Source organism: Haliotis rufescens, unplaced genomic scaffold (genome assembly GCF_023055435.1).
Source record: "Haliotis rufescens isolate VD_foot unplaced genomic scaffold, xgHalRufe1.0.p SCAF_7, whole genome shotgun sequence".
Classification (NCBI taxonomy): domain Eukaryota; kingdom Metazoa; phylum Mollusca; class Gastropoda; order Lepetellida; family Haliotidae; genus Haliotis; species Haliotis rufescens.
The window spans coordinates 4,665,523-4,672,086 of NW_025964361.1; the positions used below are offsets into that span (position 1 = coordinate 4,665,523).

Sequence of the window (6,564 nt, forward strand, 5' to 3'; positions counted from 1 at the left end):
GTAGTTTTAAACAAGCTAGTGTATAATATTATGACAGGCCAACAGATGTCCGCTCTTGTAATGCGATTAGTTGCAGGTAAGCGCAATCACGTGCTGTTATGTAACATGCGACAGTCGGAATAAACAGCCGGTCAAGTGGCAGGCTCGTCTCCCTGCTCCCGCGTTTGTCGTTCCTCCCTGAGAACCCAACATTTTGGCGACGAGGATGGGATCCAAGGTAGCTATGAAGTAGATGTAAAGGAATTTTGGTACGTTTATCTGGCTGTTTGACGATACATTGACGAGGTGTGTTCGTTGCGACGAGTGTGTTAGCCAAGAGCACGTGGTCTGCTGACCTTTGTTTCACCCGTCAGTGTGAAGTAGGAGAAGCGGTATAGATGAACATTGACTTTTGTTTCGCTCTTCTTGAGGCATTATAACCGTCACTATCTTCAGCTCAGAGATTATGGCTACCACGGGTTTTGTTTGTGGATTGTTTGAATTTAATCCAAAGAAGTCGACATGGGAGGAATGGTGTGAGATACTGACACATGTTTTCGTGGCAAACGGAATTACAGACGAAGACAACAAGAAAAGCATACTGTTAGCGTCATGTGGAACTGAAACTTACCAGTTGATAAGAGCATTGGTTCTGCCCGTGAAACCTAGCGAGAAAACGTTTGACCAGCTGGTGGTTTTATTGAAAGAACATTTCACGCCAAAACCATCGGAAATTGTACAGAGATTTAAATTTCATTCACGGAATAGGAAGGCTGGTGAAAGTGTAGCTGCTTATGTCGCCGAATTGAGAAAGTTGACTGACGGGTGTGATTTTGGAACGTCTTTACAGGCCATGTTGAGAGACAGGTTAGTGTGTGGTATTTGTGATGACAATATTCAGAAAAAGTTGTTGTCAGAGACTGCTCTAGCATTTAGTAGTGCATTGAAAATTGCTAACGCAATTGAGGCGGCAGACAAGAATCTACAGGATCTTCACGGTGATAAAACTGTGGGACATTCAGTACACAAGTTTCGCAGTAAACCATCAGCACAATCTACAAAAGACCAGAGGCCTCATGTTGGATCTGGAAATAACAAAACTTGTTTTAGATGTGGAAAAACTACTCATGCTCCACACATGTGTTTTTATAAGAATGAGAAGTGTCATAAGTGTGGAAAACGTGGCCATATTGTGAGAGTCTGCAGGTCAAAAGAATCAATTCCGCAGAAACAGAATTCTAAGGCTAAATTCAGGGGAAGACAGAAAGTGAATGCTGTAGTGAGTGAGGTGAACTCGTGTGGCCCAGGTAATAGCAGTGCTAGTGTGGAAGACTTGTTTGAGAACTCGCTATTTCATGTTAGTACTCAGACTTCGGCTAAAGGTGATCCAAACTACCCAAACCCCTACTACATTACAGTGGATGTTAATGGCACACCAGTGACGTTTGAGGTTGACACGGGATGCCCAGTGACCATTGTGAATGAGCAGACGGCTCAAAGAATTGGCCTTCAGTCATCGACATTATACACGTCACAAGTACCCCTGCGAAGTTATACAGGACAGGAAGTAGATTTGAACGGTTATACTACTGTGGAAGTATCTTACGAGGAGAGATCTTACTCCTTACCGATTTCCATAGCCAAGGGTAATGGTTCCAATCTTCTAGGTCGTACATGGGTACAGCCTTTGAACTTTGACCTGAGGGATGTTTCGGTGAACCTTATGAAATCTACAGATTTGACACTTAATGATGTTCTTGAACGACACTCAGCTGTTTTTGAGGAAGGTCTTGGAACACTTAAGGGATTCCAAGCTCACATCTACGTGGATAAAGATGCAACTCCGAAGTTTTTCAAACCTAGATCTGTGCCGTATGCATTACGTCAGAAGATAGAAGTTGAACTTGATCGCTTGCTGAGTGAAGGCATTATTGAGCCAATCAAGCATTCTGAGTGGGCGTGTCCCATTGTGCCAGTCATTAAACCTGATTCTTCTGTCAGGATTTGTGGAGATTTTAAACTGACAGTGAATCAGTTTTCAAAATTGGAGCAATATCCAATACCGACGTTGGAAGATTTGTGCACGAAGCTATCTGGGGGTGTAAAGTTCACCAAACTTGACATGAGTCATGCGTATCAACAGTTAGTCTTGGATGAAGAATCGCGAAAATATGTCGTGATTAACACCCACAAAGGACTCTTTAGGTACACAAGATTGCCATTTGGAGTATCTTCGGCACCCGCTATCTTTCAACGGATGATTGAAAGTATTCTACAGGGACTCGATTACTCAGCGGGTTATCTCGATGATATCATAAACTCTGGAATCAACGACAGTGAGCATCTTCGTATTCTGGATGAAGTACTTCATCGATTGTCAGAAGCAGGATTACGTTTGAGAAGAAACAAGTGTGTCTTTATGGCTGATGAAGTTGAATATCTTGGTTATAGACTTGACAGTGAAGGTTTGCATCCAGTGGAGAAAAAGATTGCTGCAATTCAGGAAGCTAAGGTCCCTGAAAATGTGAAAGAATTGAGAGCTTATCTTGGTATTCTGAACTACTACCATAGGTTTCTACCAAATCTGCCTGACACTCTCTCCCCCTTGTACAAGTTGCTACAAAAAGAAGTGAAATGGTCATGGAGTACATCTCAACAAAAAGCGTTTGAGAAGTCAAAGAACTTGCTTCAGTCTTCGGATGTCTTGATTCATTTTGACAGCTCCAAACCACTTTTACTGCAGTGTGATGCATCCCCCTACGGAGTAGGTGTTGTGTTGGCTCACCAACTGCCTGATGGTTCGGAGAGACCTATAAGTTTTGCTTCAAGGACACTGACTAAGGCAGAGCAGAATTATTCTCAACTTGATCGTGAAGGACTGAGTGTGATCTTTGGACTGCGAAAGTTTCATAAGTATGTTTATGGACGTCATTTCCAGATCGTGACAGATCACAAGCCGTTGGTGTCATTATTCAATGAGAATAATCCAGTGCCACAGATGGTGTCTCCAAGAGTTCAGAGATGGTCAGTGTTGTTGACTGCATATGACTATAAAATTGTACACAGGAAAGGTACACAGCATACCAATGCAGACGCATTGAGCAGGTTGCCAGCGCCTGACTCAGGGAAGCCTATGGAAGACATGACAGTCTTAATGCTTCAGGAATTGGACACATGCCCTCTGAAGTCTAAAGACATAAGTATCCAGACTGGCAAGGACCGAACATTGTCTATTGTTCGAGAATTTGTGATCCGAGGTTGGCCGCAGCGTGATAAGTTGGATGACCACTATGAGCCGTACTACAGAGTTCGTTCTGAACTCAGTGTGATGGATGGATGCTTATTGAGAGGTTCGAGGGTCATCATTCCATTGAAACTCAGATCTGTCATATTGTCAGAGTTGCATCAGTCCCACCCAGGAATCACCAGGATGAAGGGCTTGGCCCGAAGCTATGTTTGGTGGCCGCATCTAGATGCTGACATAGAAACAACAGTAAACAGTTGTGATTCCTGCCAGGAAGACAGGAATTGTCCGAGTGTAGCTCCCCTACACCCTTGGGAGTATCCTTCTCAACCTTGGCAAAGACTGCATATGGATTATGCTGGTCCATTCACGGGTAGCATGTTTCTTATAGTGATTGACGCCTACTCCAAATGGATCGAATGTGCACCTATGTCGTCGTCAAATGCAAAGGCTACCGTAAACCAGCTGCGTCGGATGTTTGCAGCTTATGGCATACCAGAAATTATTGTAACTGATAATGCTACAGCTTTTGTTGGGGAAGAATTTGCTACATTTATGTCCAGAAATGGAGTTGAACATGTGACAACATCCCCTCATCACCCGGCTGGGAATGGCTTAGCAGAAAGGGCGGTTCAAATAATAAAAGATGGATTAAAGAAGACAACTGGTGACACAGTTGCAACTCAACTACATAGGTTACTATTTTCTTATAGAATTACACCACAGTCTACAACTGGTGTATCACCTTCAATGTTGTTTCTTGGACGCAGATTGCGTTCGCGATTGGACTTGATGTTTCCAAACCTTGCCTCAAAGGTGAAAAAGAACCAGAGAAAACTTGTGGATCAGTCAGCTCTAACGAAATGTAGGGCATTCCAAGTGAATGACTCGGTGTGGGTTAAGAACTTTGCTTCAGGTCCAAAGTGGATTAGTGGACAAGTTGATAGTGTAACTGGTCCATTGTCGTACATCATCAAGTTAACGGATGGAAGATTGGTCAGAAGGCATGTGGATCATGTCAGACGCAGGATGTCTTTATCTTCACCCCGAAGGGACGTGATTGAACGTTCAGACACTCCGCTAGAATCACAGTCTTCACGAAGGAAGGAGTATGAATCAGACTTACCTGACACATCACAGGTAGATTCCCATGAGGAAAGTATCCAAGGGGATGTTTCAAGTGTACCAGATATGTCTGAACCGGGGGAGGAAACGCCGGTAGTGACATCGCCTGTAGCACCCATACTTCGTCGTTCAACCAGAGTGAAGCAGCAACCGTCTTATCTGAGGGACTTTGTGTCAAAGTGACATTTGAGTGAACTGTGACTGTCATTTGCAGTGAACTATGTGTCAAGGTGGCATTTGATTTAGCTGTGAATTACAGTTACTTGTATCAGGACTATAATACTTCAGCAGGTTATCAGTATTATTATGTGTCGAAAAAAAAGCTCAGTTTAGTTAAATTTCACTTTCTACTTTAACAATGTTTTCATTATGACTGACTTGTCAAGTCACAGGGTTATTAGTACTTTACAAGAGTCAGTGTACATTGTTAAGTTACTTATACTTTATGAAGTTCCGTGGACTATGTTGTTTATCAAAGATTATTATTTTGGTTTCAAAGTAACTTAAATTTAGGAGGGGCGGATGTTATATCTGTAATTGAAACGCAGTAGTTTTAAACAAGCTAGTGTATAATATTATGACAGGCCAACAGATGTCCGCTCTTGTAATGCGATTAGTTGCAGGTAAGCGCAATCACGTGCTGTTATGTAACATGCGACAGTCGGAATAAACAGCCGGTCAAGTGGCAGGCTCGTCTCCCTGCTCCCGCGTTTGTCGTTCCTCCCTGAGAACCCAACAGAATGATACAGCAGTGAGCAAAACGTAGAGGTCAGCGGAGCAAAAGCGATCGTTTTTTCTGTTGAAAACAGAAGGGACGTCGATAACGGCAACGGTAACTACGTTACGGAGTTCGAGGAGTCAGAACGAGGCTCATCGCCAGCTTCCGGCGTGGTCAAGCCTAATGGCATTGCCGAGGGTGAAACTGCCGGGTTTATTTCGTCTGAACACCGGGATTAAGTTGTAACTTACAACTGAAACGTTGCCTACATCAGTTTGGAAACATTGTGCAGGTGAAACTGGGTGTTTTTCGTGCCTCCATTACTCGAAACAGGGTGAATTTTGTTCACTTTGATATGGATCATCTCTTGTAGACATTAACCTTAAACGTTTGCTAGGCCGAATAGCGATACCATATAACGACCCTCTATTATACCAGCCTTCACAATACCTTTTACATTCGACAGACTGACACGGGCTAACGGGCTAGTAAGAATGCCAATCTCTGATAATCCAAGTGGGAGTGGGGAATTATTCCCTAGCCTACAGGGATAAAATAAAAGTTAAATGGTACTGGTAAATACCAACGTGTGCAGCGACAGTTCTTATTTGGTTTGATTTCTATTCTGGAAAAACGACGACCACAGAAAATAGCTAATAGGAGAGAAAGATAAATGACAAGCATATTGGTTATTACTATACTAGGCCTAAGGGGCCGACCATTTCATGTTCTGTTGGAAGGGGGAGTGGGCGACCTTGGATTTTGTATGGAGACTAGATATTTTTCAGCTTCAAATGCAAAATCAGCTAAAATTATGAGCCTAAATAAAACATTTTTCAAAATCCCACCTTGCAACAACGTATTTGTGGTGGCTGACATGTTCTTTTTGTCCAACAGATGGAAGCATAATTAGTTTTTAATCAATTTCGGAGACAATATATTTATTTTCTGAAAAAATCCTAGCCACCCACACACTCACAGTCAGAGAAATCCTATTGACCGTCCCATTTTGAAAACGCTGATGTGGACGTACATGGGTAGAATTCAGACCCCTTGTATTATTTAGGTATTTCTGTAGAATGCAAGATACGAATATTACGTCATATATATATACATCAATCTACTCTTGCATACGAGTAGGTGTCAGTATAGGCTTTCTACTTGCGCCTGGCCTCGGCCTATGTATAAAAGCATGCCCTCTGCAATATCTGAAGACCACGGGCCAAAGGACCAGCAGTGAGGTCGACTCCTGTAAAGCCATAATGATGAGACGAGTGGAATCCAATATTGACTTGGGCGAAGGGAGATCACTCTCAATCCCTTGTCCGACTACTGCTATTAGTTGGGTGAAGTGCTCGTAATATATCCCATGTGGCGACACTTGTGTTTTAGAGAAGGCAATTCTCCATTCGCACTCCTTTAAAAGGAAGCCACAATTATCGTTACATTAGAAACGATGAGCTATTACATTAAAATAAAAAAATTATTCCAGATAACA

The 6,564-nt window shown here is 42.7% G+C and overlaps 1 protein-coding gene across 1 annotated transcript; it reads left to right on the forward strand.

The window, feature by feature from the left end:
- The first annotated feature begins 445 nt into the window (after nucleotides 1-445).
- On the forward strand, nucleotides 446-4,531 carry LOC124147302 (uncharacterized protein K02A2.6-like). Its single transcript, XM_046517981.2, has one exon. The coding sequence runs from the start codon at nucleotides 446-448 to the stop codon at nucleotides 4,529-4,531; it is 4,086 nt and encodes a 1,361-aa protein (XP_046373937.2).
- The last annotated feature ends 2,033 nt before the right edge of the window (nucleotides 4,532-6,564 follow it).